General features: G+C 38.0%; 1 protein-coding gene across 1 annotated transcript in view; it reads right to left on the bottom strand.

Annotated features, from left to right (window-relative positions):
• The window catches only part of COL21A1 (collagen type XXI alpha 1 chain), a 165,843-nt gene that overhangs the window by 17,461 nt on the left and 133,629 nt on the right, over nt 1-14,753 (bottom strand). Inside the window, exons 18-21 of the mRNA XM_038742664.1 lie at nt 4,794-4,838; nt 4,115-4,168; nt 2,590-2,643; nt 979-1,032 (exon numbers count right to left, since the gene is read on the bottom strand). Coding sequence (XP_038598592.1) covers nt 979-1,032; nt 2,590-2,643; nt 4,115-4,168; nt 4,794-4,838 — 207 coding nt within the window. The remainder of the gene's footprint in view (nt 1-978; nt 1,033-2,589; nt 2,644-4,114; nt 4,169-4,793; nt 4,839-14,753) is intronic.

Raw genomic sequence — 14,753 nt, 5'->3', positions numbered from 1 at the left:
TTAATCCCCATTTTACAGATGAGGTAACTGGGGCACAGAGAAGTTACATGACTTGCCCAAAGTCACACAGCTGACAGTTGGTGGATCCGGGATTTGAACCCATGACTTCTGACTCTCAAGCCCATGCTCTTTCCACTGAGCCATGCTGTAGGGTGACAGGATGGTAATGGCACAGAGAGCTGGTAGGTTAGGGCAGTGGAAAGAAAAGGGACAGCATCTTGGGGGATCTACTCTCTTTAGGGGCAGGGAGTAGGTCCTGGAGATTCCAAGGAAATGTCCTTATTCAGCGGCTGCTGTCCAATTGTGATAGCATCACATACCATACAAGGGCCTTGTAAAGCTGAAGCCCCCAGATGCTGGCGGGATTGATCCAGCTCAACCATAGCCCTACGGGAAATCTAATACTTTCATTATCATGGCAGCTTGCTGTCATTTCAGGATGGCTACAGGTTTCCTATCTTTGCCTACGTCCCTGCTCCTCAGATTTCCCTTCTCGAATTGCCTTCATTGACATCACTCTTTTTATTCTTATTTTATTCTCTAATGTATATCTCTCCATCCTGCCTCTCACCCTTATCTTTGTTTGCTTTGTGATGGAAAGATGTGACAGGTTATACTCCTTTTCACTTCCAGCTTTACCTCCACCAGGAACCAGTTGCATTTAACCCTTGCTGACTCAGTAAGGAAGGTCAAATCTGGATACATACTTCATCAGGAAAGCATTTTCAATGTCTCAGTCAAAAATAAAAGGGATATCATTTTATTGATAATTACTAATGTAATCAGTATGGAAATATTATCTGTAGGCCAAAATCCTAAGGAAAAGATGACAAAACCTCTGGTTCTCTGTCTCTGCCATCCAGGGGAGGGAGGTACAGAGATAGGAGACAAGTAAGAAACAGCAGTATGGAAAAGATGAAAAACTTTCCAGTTTGCTAAATGGTCTTTCTTATTTAAAGCAAGGAAGCAATTAATTACCTTGCCCCCAGAAGCTCCTGACATTCCTTGAATTCCAGGTTCACCTTTACTTCCCTGTTGAGAAAATGTTTTTGAAGTTAAAATAAATCTGAATTACGTCTATCAATGAGGTACTTTATGAGACTTTTGGAAATCATTAGATTATTTTCAGCTTCCCAATTTATCCCATTCTAAGATTGTGCCAGTCTTTGTTTTTGGTATGTCTTCTATCAATCAGTCCACTTCTATTCACATTTAAGGAGGTGCATAGAGATCTTTTCATCATGAATCCTCCACACATTTGAGTCCAGAAAAGTAATCAATCAATGCAAATGAGAGTTGCATTTCTTAACACTTATTATTGTTTCAGGCTTACCTCATGGTACGGCAACACAGGATTACAACAAATATCGTTTAATACCAACCCAGAAATACAGCCTTTATTGTTTGATAACTTACCCTATGCATATGCCCAAGTGACCCAATATTTTTGCCAAGTACTACAGCTAATTTCTTCCCACCCCAGCCCTTCCTGGTCTAGAAGCAAATAATCACAGTAAAAGGATCTTGGAGAAATCTCTGCCTACATTTATGTTAGATTCTCCCAACTCTTGACATAAGATGTGATGGCCTTCCTTCATTGTTTGTTTAATTTGTCCAACAGAGCACTATTGGTACTTATTATTGTGATTCTCTTTTGAAGCAACAAGACTAGAAGGGCATGTATGGCTGTTTCCATCCCTGTTTAAAAGTGAATATTACTTCACCTTCATCAGCAACAATTTACTCATCTCTTCAACACATCCTTAACATACAACACAGAAGATGCTTCCAAGCAAGATACGAAAAACCTGCCTTAATAAAATGTACCTTATCAGTCTGAGGGAGAAAAGATAATAAGTCATATGTTGGTTTCCCACACACTGGAAGCAAGATCAGACTCCAGGCATGAAAAACATTTCTACAATCTCCTATTTTAAATTATCAATGAAAACACCCGAAGTTTGACCAAGTTCAAAATCAGAGATTCATTTGCTTCCTTCAGAAATACATTCCAAAATCATTTTTGCCAAAGTAAGGGACCATTTCCTGAATTCCAGCCAAAATATTCAACTGGATTACCAAGCAACTAGAAGTGGTTTCACTTAGTTCCATCATCTGGTTAACCAGGATAAATAAAGCATGCTCACGGCATGGCATTACATGTACTCTGGGAAAAATTAGTGGCTAAGTAATTGAGCACTCAAAGGGATTGAGCTCCAATTTCACTTCGGCCATTGACTTGATGTGTATGTAATACTGAATAAATTACTCAGCATTTCAACATTTTTTGGTTGAAAAGTGGAAATACCATCCTAATATGCTCCTACAAGGACAGAAGGAATGACTAACAGAATTCATTTTAATGATCTGACTAAAAATGGCTGCCATATTTAGGATCAATTACATTTGTACCCAAGTGTGTGTTTCCTCAACCTCTCAACCAAAAAGCACAGAGAATCTAAAAATGGTCCCCTCAAGCAGTTACTGATTCTCAAAATATACTGTGTTGTGTTTCATAGCTGGTAGAAATAAAAAATTTCTCTGAATTACCACTAGATCCATGTTTTCTCTTACTCAATTTTTAGCTACCTTAAGTCCAGGTGTTCCAGGGAGTCCAGGAGAACCGTCACGTCCCATCGCACCCTATGGAAAAAACAAATGGAAGTTTCCAGACAAGGAAACAAGGAAGGCCCCAGAAGTTAGGGGTACTGAAAGACCAAGGTTTAGATAAGTTTAGGCCATTCAACAACAGGTTACTAGGAAAATTCAATTCTTTCTCCCCTGCCTGTCTTTACAAAAGACTATAGAAAATAGAAATACGGTGTTATACAATTAATTATCTCAGATCAGATAGGTCCAGAGGTTAATGGAAATTTTCAAATATTAGCACAAGAAATCATTAGTTAAGCAATTTTTTTCAAGAAAAATTACCTGGGACCTAAATATTCTCCTTGATAAAGAATATGGAATTATTTAGATTACTGCAAATATACATAGTTACTTTCTTCCTGAAAACTTCCACCTATATTTTTTCCATTTCCCTCCCAAGCTTCCTAGGAGGCCATAGTACTCTTATTATGCCCCAAGGTTATAGATAGGACTCTGGAGCACAGACATCTGGGCCCCTGTAGATGGAAAATTCCTTGTGAGCCTGTTGTGGGCACAGATTATCTCTATTTGTTGCTGAATTGTACTTTCAAAGCACTCGGTACAGTTCTCTGCACACAGTAAGCATTCAATAACTGTGACTGAATGAGTAGAGATCATTTATACCAACTGCCAATTGTATCATATTGTATTTGGTTGTATTATATACTAAATTCATTGTATTGTACTCTCTCAAACATTAAGTACAGTGTCCTGCATGCAGTAAGTGCTCAGTAAATACCACTCACGGACTGATTGATGGGCCTGTCAAATCCAGCGTATTAGCATCAAAGGCAATACTAGAACCCAGTTCTCATTCCCAACCCAGTGCTTTACCTACTAAATTACAAGGCTTTCATTTAGTTTGACTGGCTTAATCTTATTATTTCCAGGATCCTAAATTCCCAATTTGTTTTTTATAGTTCTAGATTTAAGCTGGAAAGATCATTGTTAACCATGGGATAACTGAAATCATGTTAAAGAAGCAGAATGCTTAGCGGATAGAGCACTTTATGGCCTAATTCTCAGGGGGTCCTAACGTAGTGCTCTAAAGCTTTGATAATTTTCTTCATTACACATTGTGGAAGTCCATAAAGCAAACTGGAGGAGCTAAGCAATGAATTTAGTGGATAGAAGCTGTTGACTGCCATCTGAGACAAAGAAAGCTATTTGTATACTAAATTAAGTAGGGTTCCACCACTAATGAGACAGGTCTGGGATTCAGAAGAAGGACCTGGGTTCCAATCCCAGCTCTGCGACTTGTCTGCTGTCCGACCTTGGGCAAATCATTTAATTTCTCTGTGCCTTACCTACCTCATCTGTAAAACAGGAATTAAGACTGTGGGCCCCATATGGGACATGGATTCTGTCCAATTTGAGTAACTTGTATCCAGCCCAGTGCTTAGTACAGTGCCTGGCACCTAGAAAGCCCAAATACAAAAAAACCCGTAACACTACATAAACATACTGCTATCCCGGGCGCTCCTTTCTTCCCTGGATCTCCTTGAGGGCCAGTTTCTCCCTAAAAATTAAGCACATTTGAAATGAATTGACAATTTAAATAAATTTGGAATAGAAACTCCAAAAGATCCAAACCTCTTTTCATGTAGGTATATTTTCTAGTATTTACATCTGAGATAGATATGAAACTAGAAATTAAATCAGTGCCAACCTGGCCAAACATCAGTTTACCTGGGTTCCAAATCCTGACCTCAGAACATTGTCAGGCAAAGATAACCAGGACATGGAGGGGTACACCGGATGAAAAGTGGGGCAGTTTGAGTGGCATGCTGCACCTTTTCTCCTTTACACCTCTTCAAAAGGAAGTGGAACAGTGGACACGATTGAGATTGTAAACTCCATATGGCCAGGGAATATTTCTCCTCCAACTATTGTACTCTCCTAATCTACTGAACTGCACACAGTAGGTCCTCAGTGAATATGATAGGCTGGTGGGAGGGATAGATTCCTCTTTTTTCAAGACAAGGCCTTGGATAGGAGATACAAGTTTAAATAATCAATCTCTTGATGTCTTAGGTGGCATGAAATACTTCTCATAGATAAGGACTTAATGTTCCAAAGAGTTCATTATTCTTCTTTGTTCAATTGAGAACGGGAAAACACTAAGAGTTGAGTGTAACACTCACCTTTTGTCCCATTGGTCCTTGATTTCCAGGAAATCCAGGTAATCCCTAAAAAGTTCAAAATAATTTAATGTTATATCACCTTAACAAAAATGTAATGCTTAATAGAAAAAAAAATATTACTGCTAAATATGTCTCAAATTTTATAAATGAGGTACCCAAACCTTAGAGATTTTAATAATACCTTTATAATGGAAAACAAAATGACATCCCTCTTTTTCATTCATATCTTCATAAAATCATAAAGCCAAAAATACAGTTTTTGAAATTATAAATGCTAGTTAGGAGAAAAAATTCAAATATTTAAGTTATATAGAAACATATTGTTAAAACCTCAGTATGACTGCCTCATATTTTAGGAAGTTCATGAAAGAAAAGTAAAATTTAAAGCTTAACAATCAACCTGCAACACCTGCTTAAAATCAAAATTGGAATTTGTTTAGAAAAATACATTGAAAAATATCCCCCTAAAGTAAGCAATTTTTTTTTTTACTTTCTCCAAATCCAAATGTTAAGGACTGCACATTTTTTTGGCATCCAAGAGACTGTAACCTGCTTCTTTCAAAATAATTGCCTTCTCCAAATTTTCAAGACTAAGAGTATGAAAATAAAATGTTGGCTTGGATATTCGAGAAAAAGCTGGACTAATTTTCAGATGGAACAATTAGAGATTGTTTTACGTGATTCTAATGCTGTACAAACTTTAAGCCCCTGAATTTGTCTACTAGTGAAGCTACAAAGGTTTCCATGTATGAGGATGAAGATTTTGTCATTTGTATAGGAACATATTGAAATAATTCACGTCTTATATTTGCATCATCTCAACCTTCAATGAGACCCCAGTGCTTCCTAGTGAGGGTCCCAAACTCCGATGAGGGATTTTATTGACAAGGAAACAGGGGCTACAGGTTTCCACAGGTTCCTCATGCTCAGTCGTGATGTGCATATCCTTTTTGGGGTCTCCAAGGTCCTGCCAGTCTCCACCTATCGGTTGTACCTTGAGTTCAAAGCTGATGAGCAGCATTTTTGCTCCCCAACTGCTCCCCTAACTAGGTAAAAACAGAACCCATTCTAGGTACCATTGCCTTTTTGTTGGATAACCACCACTGAGGAATGTGTAAAGTATCAACACTATAGACAAATAAACATTTCTAAAAAATAATGCCATATGGTTAGTGTCAACACCCAAACAGAAGAGTGATTATAAAGTATGGGAGGGTTCCCAAGGGACTAGGAGGAAATCATGCCTTTTTCTTTCTCCTTTTACCTCAAACCCTCTCTGTTGAGAAATATGTAAAACATATCAATACAACAGCCTAATATGCATGATTTAAAGAAGCAGACACCAGAATGTCTAAGAATATGTTATTTCTGGACTCTTCAGTTCCAAATAAAACTTTCAGGATTGAACGGCAATTGAGAGCACCAAAGCAGAACAACACTGGAAAATCACTTTTCCAGGCCACTGGTTACAGGGGGACCACTACCTAAACCATTCAAGATGTGATTTTTACCTCATTTTAAAAGATCACAAGGGATAGAGATCTCATTCCAATATTTAGTTGGTAACAGGAAATTCAAACAAAATTGAACTGGACCCCACTTAGCATGAACTTCCTTAAGTAATATTTTAATCACTAATGCAATTCCTGTTTGATAGCATCTTTCTGGTACCCACTGAATGTTATCTTACCAACTGAACACACATTAGCTTATCCCTCAATAGAAAATTCAACTTGTATGCTTCTTGATTCTGCTTCTAGCTTAGTAGGCTTCCTCTGGATATGGAGAATACTGACGTAAAAGCCAACATCAATGGTTTCATGTTTGCAAGAGTAAAAGGTGAAAAGTCTTCATTTTAGGGGGATGAGAAAAAGCTTGAGAAAAAGCAGAACATTTACTTAAGTATTCTGGATAATGTTGAAAGCTTCATGGCAGTGAAATGTTCTTCAGGCAAGGAATGGATAGCATAGTAAATCAGATTTTTAAAAACCTGTCCGAAGTAAGTTTCACAGCTAGTGCATAACTTCCAAAATGACAGAAATAATCTTAGAGAAAGTTAAAAGAGAATCAGCATTAGATTTCTCATACTGATCCAGTAGCAGGCAACCCATGGCCAGAAAAGAACATCCACATATTTGTTTCTTAAAAATGTTAATTTTACACTGCTGTGACACGCAAACTCAAATAGAAATAAATAATCCACAAGGAACAAAAAAATTCAAACTTTTTTCCACAGAATTACTGATGATACAGTTCTCTATTTCCAAGACATTGAGCTAATTAAATAATTTGTTTTTGATGCTTCTTGGGCACCTTTTGCTCCACTATCTTCATTATTCCTGGAAAGACCTCAAGGGCATGAATCATGTCTCATACTTCCTTTATAACTCACCATGATAACTTGCAGTGGGAGCTCAATAAATGTAGTTAAATGATAAATAATAATAATGATGGCATTTTTTTAAGTGCTGACTATATGCCAAGCACTGTTCTAAGTGCTGGGGTAGATACAAGATAATCAGGTTGTTCCATGTGGGGCTCACAGTCTTTATCCCCATTTTAAAGAGGAGGTAACAGACACAGAGAATAATAATTCTGGTATTTAAGCACTTTCTATGTGTCAAGCACTGTTTTAAGCATAGGGGTAGATACAAGGTAATCAGGTTGTTCCACGAGCGGCTTACAGTCTTTATCCCCATTTCAAATATGAGGTAACAGGCACAGAGAAGTTAAGTGACTTGCCCAAAGTCACACAGTTGACAAGTGGCAGAGCTGGGATTAGAACCCACAATCTCTGACTCCCAAGCCTGCGCTCTTTCCACTAAACCACACTGCTTCTAATTCCATGGTCCTTCGTATTTATGTCTTCCTAATTTAAAAAGGGAATGGAAGGGATCAACAGGGCAATTCTACAATACCCCAAGTGAAGCAGTGTGGCCTAGTATAAAGAGCCTGGGCCCAGGTGTCAGAGGACCCGGGTTCTAACCCAGACTTCAAGTCTTGTCTGCTGTGTAACCTTGGGCAAGTCACTTAGTTCATTCACTTCCCTGTGCCACAGTTCCCTCATCTGTAAATGGGGGATTCCAATGCCTGCTTTCCTGCCTAATTAGACTGGGAGCCCCATGTGAGACCTGATGATCTTACATCTACCCAAGAGTACCGTGCTTCATACAAAATGCTTAACAAATACCACAACTATTATTATCCCCTAGATCAACAGGTGAGACTCATGATTTTAAAGACCTCAAAAGAGACCCCATAAACTGTCATAAATGTTGTAATGAGTTAAGTTTACCATTCAGGCATTTTTTCCACTGTCTTACCTAAAAGAAGCAGGCTTTGATTTTCGTTTATTTCCACTGGGAAAAATCTCCTTTAGCCTGAGTTCTTTTGACGAGATGGCTAAGTTTAGAGCCTACCCCTTCAGAGTTCCCATTATATTTCCTACATGATGAGCCCTCCTAGGCACCAACCATTAGAGCATCCTGCCATTGAAAAAGCATACTAAGCTAGTAATCAGAATTTTTGCTAAGGACTTTTATGACTATCAGGGATCTTGACATTTATTTCCGTCAACACGGGAACAGTAAAACTTTCAAAAGATCAAATATCAGTCTACTTATTCTAACGAAAATGAAACATATTGATAAATGTCCACTGACAAACGGTAACCAGGGTGGTCCTAGATTTCAAAGAAAAGGATCCTTCCCAGGCATAAAAGTATCAGCATCAACTGCTTCATCATTTGTTCCTCCCCATCTCCTCTTTCTCTTTTGGTATTACCAACTTCCTTTTGCACATTTTTCCCTAAAACGTCAATTTTTTAGTATCCAGATATATCACCTATACTGCAAAGTGTTCTAGGTACCCAAGTTATTTGCTGTTTCAGTATGTAAGATCTGCTTTTAGGGTAAGGAATATCTACCTCTCCCTGGACTTCTCTATAGGGAAATGAACAAGGGAGCACACAAGAAGGCTTAGTCAACTTAATTTCTCATTTGCCCACTCCACAGGCTTTCCTCCTATCCATTTTAAAGTTTCTCTTAGATAGCTCTCCTGGATTATTCTTGGGTCCCATTTTCTACCTTTCCCCACCGTGTTTCATAACTTGAATTCTCTTGATTGCCCTACAGGCTCTCCTTCCATCTGCCTTGCTCTTGTATTTCCTGGGACTTGTGCCAGCTCTGTTATAGAAATCTTGTTTAGACCCTCCTTTTATTCCTTGTTATTAATTGGAGCCCTGGGTTCTCCTCCAATTTTGGCTTCTTTCTTTGTACTTCATATCTCTTATAACTTTACCCTTATCTTCCCACTAGTTACACTTTAAAAAAATGGTATTTAAGCAGTTACTACATATAGGCATGATACTAAATACTGGGGTAGAGTCAAGATTAATTCCCATTTTACAGATAAGGTAATTGAGGCACAGGAAAGTTAAATGACTTGCCCAAGGTAACAAGCAGATAACAGGTTCTAATCCATGCTAAAATTGTTTCTCCTCGTCGTTCTCACCAGTTCTTCTCCACAATAGGTCATTTTAAGCAACAACTATAAATACTAGGGAGAAAAGCTGATGGAGTTAGGCAATGGATAATAGAGGGAAGGGTTATATGTTGGCATCTCCATGATCACGAGAATGGGAACAATTATCATACCATTTCTTCAAGCATTCCAGATTAAGCTGAAACATAGATCTAGTCATGCAATGGCATAGTGAAAGACCTCGGGAAAGTCATCAATGGACTTTCCTTTGAATAAAAGAGCAGCTGAGAGTAGAAATGCGGGATTTTGTTAGACACCTCTTCACACCTGAAAAATATGTGGTTTCCAAAAGGATCTTCTCTTGGAGTGACTCTTGGAAGTTGTTACAAGTCTTCCCCGCCCCCCAAACTAACAGCAACACATAGCCACTTTTCCTTTGCTCTCGGGTGGTTTTTATGATATTGTCAAGATGCATGGTATGTAGTGTGCCTACAAAATGCAGACACTGCTTAGAAACAGCTTTTGTAATTGCTCTTTGTCTTGTAAAAGATTCTTATCCCCGCCAGAAACATTTTAAATCCACGATATTTTGTATCACAAAATAAAAACAGATGGTTAACATCCACAATTTTAACCAAAATGAGATGTATGTATTTCTAACAGGGATAAGCTGCAGTTAGTAGTTGGAAATTTAGGATACCAAAAATGTTCATGAATATTTTTGAAGCAATCAAGCAAAATCAACATGCATGGTCCCCTCTGAATGAATGACATAATGAGAGAGTCATCTTGAAATCCCTTGGGTAGGAAGGGCACTACTGTACATAATTTGTAGGAGAACTGCTATAGATTTTGGAAAGAACCTCTCTTTTAGTGAAATGTGTCCTCATGTTCATGGAGTTGTTTGAAGAAAAAAGATTGTGAATAAAAATATAATGGTCATCAGAGTTTATTGACTGCATGTTTTCCCATGAATTCCCCAGAGTTGAATCTGCACAACTTTGGGTATAAGGGAGACTAAAGCTTATTTACTAATAATAGTTGTCTGAGGTCTTTCATAAACTCCAAGCCATTTTGTTTCACAGAATGTTCTAAAGAGAGGCTATCTAGTCAACAGGTCAACTATGAAAAAATCTGCACTATACTAGCCTAAGGCAAGCATGGGTCACTTAATTCTTCCAGGGCATGCTTCTCTGAGGACTAACATTAGCCTTCACCTTTTTATCTTCGTTTGGTAGGAAGACCATTCCATTTCTTGATGAAGGGCAATCAGGTGTAGCTCAAATCAGGAAAGTTTTATTATGCAATAGTAGTTTATGTGGTCATATTTGGGAGAAACCCTTAATTACTAAGCATAATCAAGAGTTGACTGCATCAGTGTCAGGGGATGAATAATTCCTTGCAAGCCCCAAGATATGCTTTTGAGAAAAGCAAAATGTGTAGTTGTCTGCCAATGTATTATTTTTGCAATGCAAATTGTTCATTTAAAGGGTCTTAGGAAGGAACTATCAAAGCCATGTTTAAATTGGTACAACTTTATTAGCCAGTATACATACAGATCTGGGTCAGCAAGAGACAAGGAAAAAAAAGGATAACAAGGAAAAAATTGGTACCATTCTAGCCAGATAATGCAGGGTACAATTTCATCACAAGCACATGCCGCAGGTAGTTGTGTAGGTAGTGCTTATATATCTAGTTATATTTGAATAGTTTAATTTTATTATAAAGAGTTTATTTGATTTTGTGGTTGTCTATCAATAGCTTTGGCAGTTGCTTGACACTACCCAATTTCTCTGTCATTTTTTAAGCTGGTGAAAAACATGTTTAAGAGGTTATGATCACATATAGTTATGTATAAATCATGTCTTCCAGTGAGTGGTTTAAAGAACCCTTTTTAAAGAATATTGGCGGTATCTACATTTCAGCATTAAATGTAGTAACATTAAAAGTTTTCCAAGTACTTTGCTGTCTTCAACTACAGAGTACCATATAATCAAATCAATCAATGGCATTCATTGAGCGCTTACTGTGTGCAGAGCCCTGTGTAAAGTGCCTGGGAGAGTACAATACAATAGACTTGGTTGACGTGATCCCTGCCCAGAAGTAGCTACCACCAGTATTAGTCCATGTTTGGGCGGGCGACAAGGTTGTATCTAGCTTTCACCTGAAACACAGTTAAGAAAAATTGTTATTAGTTCACATGAATGATACTATTATATGATTTTCCACCCAAACATTCAATAAAATCATCATATGTTTATGATATTTCACTTACCAATCACTTTCACTCAAACCCTCTGTGACACCTTATCCCTGTAGGGACTAAAGAAAGTTGTCACCCTGTTGGCAAGCTGCAGTGCAATGTTGTAAGAAAGGAGCCATTACAGACACCACCACAACATACCCTCCATGTATGCCATGCACTTGTCTTCCTCCTGTGTAAAAACAAAAAACATACAGCAACATGACAATAAAAGACAAAGAGAACAAAGAACATGTGACTAAACAGAAGCAATGCTACTTTTCACTTATGCAAAGAATGCACAACAAACTCCAGCTAGGTAGCTGCCATAATATTTTAGAGGGGATTTAGGCTTATAGCTTAGAAAGAATTCACAGTTCATAATGAAACATTTTGGCAAGCATAAATGAAGTGTTTATAGGGTAAATAAGCAAATCAGCATTCGAACATGACATACTCACCTCCATAAACCCCGAGATCTTTATGGCCTCATTTCCAGGGGAACCCAAGGCCTAACGAAGGGCTCTGAAGCTTTGAGCATTTTTCCTCAGGACACGTGATGAAAGTCCATAAAGCTGACTGGAACTGGAGGAGTTTAGCAGTGTCTTTAGTGGCTAGGAGCTGCTGATTGCCATCTGAGATGAAGAGAACTGTTTGTATACTAAATTAAGTAGGACTTCACCACGAAGGTGACACTGTCAACTACATGATGTAACTTCATAGCACATATCAATAGAAGTGTTTACACAAAGCAAAAACACTTACATAGATTTTGGGAAAATATTAATTCTGTAAGCTTAACTGAGGCAAGAGACTTAGAATACCCTTGAATGTACAGATGTTAAAAACACAGGAATGGATTACCAGGAGATTTGTGGAATCTTCATTATCTGAACATCTTCGGGGGTGGGGAGAAAGTCCCAATTGTCTGGGAAGATTGTTTTATAGCCCTGCTTGGGTGAAGGGGTGGGCTGAATGATAGCTCAAGGTTCTTCCAGACTGTCACTTACAAAGGTCCCCTTATAAACCACTTGTGTTTGCAAGTTCATTCACCATTTGTTACCTAAGATATTAACCAAAATTTTTATCATTATTTTGGAGAGTCTTATAAGCAAGCAGCATGGCTCAGTGGAAAGAAAACAGGCTTTAGAGTCAGAGGTCATGGGTCACACATGAGCTGTGTGACTCTGGGCAAGTCACTTAACTTCTCTGCGTCTCAGTTACTTCATCTGCAAAATGGGGATTAAGACTGTGAACGCCCGTGGCTGATCACCTGATCACCTTGTAACCTCCCCAGCGCTTAGAACAGTGCTTTGCACGTAGTAAAAGCTTAATAAATGCTATTATTATTATTATTATTATGCTCCTCCGATCTCTTCGTAAACTAGATGACGATCTAAACACATGATCAAGAATCTACTATACAAGAGAGCAAGGAATGACTGGAGTTTTTTTATAGATTAGATTATTTCAATACTAGAATTGGTAGGCAATGAATACAACAACACAGCAAAAAGCAATCTTTACATGTGCATGATGCCTAGGAGTGGTCAGATGAGCTTTGGTTTTCACTGGCCAAACCAACAAACACTGATTAAAAAAAAAATCTCACCATCAACAGCATCATCTTCAAATCTTAAGGGGAGTTCTTGGTATATAGGAAGTCCCACAGATAGTCAACTGAGCAACTGAGATATAATTTACTAGTTTTTAAGTAAACTGCTTTCAAGTTTGAATATTTTCAACATCATTTTGATTAACAATGTCCTTAACTTATAGCAGAGGTATTTAATAGAAATTTCTAAGTGAATTTATTGAAATGAAATTTTTAGAAACTAATTCTGAATGTGAAATTTGAAGCACTACAGGCCCATTCATGTTTAAAACTCTGTTTATATGGATGGATTAAGTTAGGCTTCCATACACTGTGGTTAATTAGTTCAACTGTAATTTAGTCCAGGGTTTCTGCCTTTCTAATCTAAACACTGTGGAGTTTATTAACTACTGTACTTTTAACAATGGCCAAATCAGTCACTCCAAAATTTTAAATCTACTATATGTATGGACAGCTTGGATACATTTCATCTAATTAGTGCCAGGAATGTATTATACCCAAATTGAATTTGCTTCCAGAGCTCTTCACAAATTATAAAAATCAAGGCTCAGTGGATGATTTTAAGGAACTATTTCTCCATTAATTGCTCATAACATATTTGCTTGTTGTATTTGGGAATAGTACACCAAGAGAAAATATGTACTCCTGAAATACTGACTCATATCCCTAATAGGATCATGGAAGTAACACACAAACCCCAAGGTTCATCCCTTTTAGTGAGCTCAATTGTTGGCTAAGTAATACAACATCCTTCAAAGATGGCAAATGCTAATTCCAAGCTATAAAAGTCAAAAATCCATGGGCTCTCTCCCACTTGCACTTTTTAAATTTAGAAAGTATTATCAAAGTGTTTCCAAGAATACAATAGTCTCCTCTACTTGAAGGTAAAACCTAGAATGAGGATGAAACTAATCTTCATTGATCACACCCAAACCTACAGTTGAATTCCCTTGTTGAAAATGTGTCCTTAAATTGTGACTGACTCCTTTCATTCATCTGCATGGCTGGGCTCTACCAGATACCTTTCCTCTACAAGTGCCATTCTCAGCACACAGTAAGAACACAATTAATACCATGGATTGAATACACAGATGAAATAGTGAATTCATATAATATTTCAACTCTGGCCAGGTCCACTGAAGAATGTGCTGTTTAACCCAATTGGGCGAGTGACTAGAAAGGTACCCTATTATTTTAAAGTTTGACTAGTGGGGACATACTATTCTGTTTTGTTTTTTGAGCTAGATAACTTGGATCTTAATTCTGGCTCTATGACTTGCCAGTCATGTGATCTTGGGCAAATCACTTGATTTGTAGGTGCCTCCATTTCCTCATCTGTAACATGGGGATTCAATACCTGCTGTATCACCTACCTAGAATGGGAGCTTACGCCAACCTACTCACCGTACCTCGATCTCATTCATCTCACCACCAATCCCTTTCTCATGTCATGCCTCTGGGCTGGAACACCCTACCATTTCATAGCTAACAGATAATTACTCTTACCATCTTCGAAGTCTTATTGAAGGCACATCTCCTCCAAGAAGCTTTCTCTGACTAAGCCCTCATTTCCTCTTTTCTCACTCCCTTCTGCATCACCCTGATTTGCTCCCTTTATTCA

The sequence above is a fragment of the Tachyglossus aculeatus genome, chromosome 1 (assembly GCF_015852505.1).
Source record: "Tachyglossus aculeatus isolate mTacAcu1 chromosome 1, mTacAcu1.pri, whole genome shotgun sequence".
NCBI classification, from domain to species: Eukaryota; Metazoa; Chordata; class Mammalia; order Monotremata; family Tachyglossidae; genus Tachyglossus; species Tachyglossus aculeatus.
The sequence above is the reverse complement of the archived record's forward strand: the minus strand, read 5'-3'. Positions and strand labels throughout refer to the sequence as shown.